The 508-nt window shown below is 54.3% G+C and overlaps 1 protein-coding gene across 1 annotated transcript in view; it reads left to right on the top strand.

Moving 5' to 3' along the window:
• The first annotated feature begins 208 nt into the window (after window positions 1-208).
• AGO2 (argonaute RISC catalytic component 2) overlaps window positions 209-508 on the top strand; it is a 116,581-nt gene continuing 116,281 nt past the window's right edge. Inside the window, exon 1 of the mRNA XM_047842384.1 lies at window positions 209-469. Coding sequence (XP_047698340.1) covers window positions 421-469 — 49 coding nt within the window. The 5' untranslated portion in view covers window positions 209-420. The remainder of the gene's footprint in view (window positions 470-508) is intronic.

The raw sequence follows: 508 nt of genomic DNA, 5'->3' as shown, positions 1-508 counted from the left end.
GTCACGGCACGGACCCCGTTTCTGTCAATGATTTGGTGAGGATCGATGTCCTTTTCAGTTTCTCTCTGGAGGAAATCAAGGTTTTCTGGCGCTTATTTAGGGATGTGCTTGAGGACTGCAAAGAACTAGCAACCCCCCCCCCCCCCCCCAAAAAAAACCTATTTAGGATGCTACGCCCCTTGCGGGCAGGACTCTTGGTAGATTTTGCACCACCCCGGGCAGGAAGAACACTCCGTTCCTTGCACCCAATATGCAGATGACACGTTTACAGGACGAAGCATGTTAAAACGAGGAGCAAAACTGGATTGTGTTTCACCTTCAGACTTGTCGTCACCCACCAACTAGGAGAGAAGGGAGACGGCTCCCGCACGGCTTCGCTGGAAAAGCCCCGAAGACAGCCGGACCCAGGGGTTCAGAAGGATGGGCGAGGATTTGGGGAGGAGGGAGAACCTTCCTAAGAACACGGGAGGTGAGTGCAGACGCCCGCAGCAGCACGATGGGGAGGAAA

The sequence above is a fragment of the Prionailurus viverrinus genome, chromosome F2, assembly GCF_022837055.1.
Source record: "Prionailurus viverrinus isolate Anna chromosome F2, UM_Priviv_1.0, whole genome shotgun sequence".
Lineage (NCBI taxonomy): Eukaryota > Metazoa > Chordata > Mammalia > Carnivora > Felidae > Prionailurus > Prionailurus viverrinus.
The sequence above is the reverse complement of the archived record's forward strand: the minus strand, read 5'-3'. Positions and strand labels throughout refer to the sequence as shown.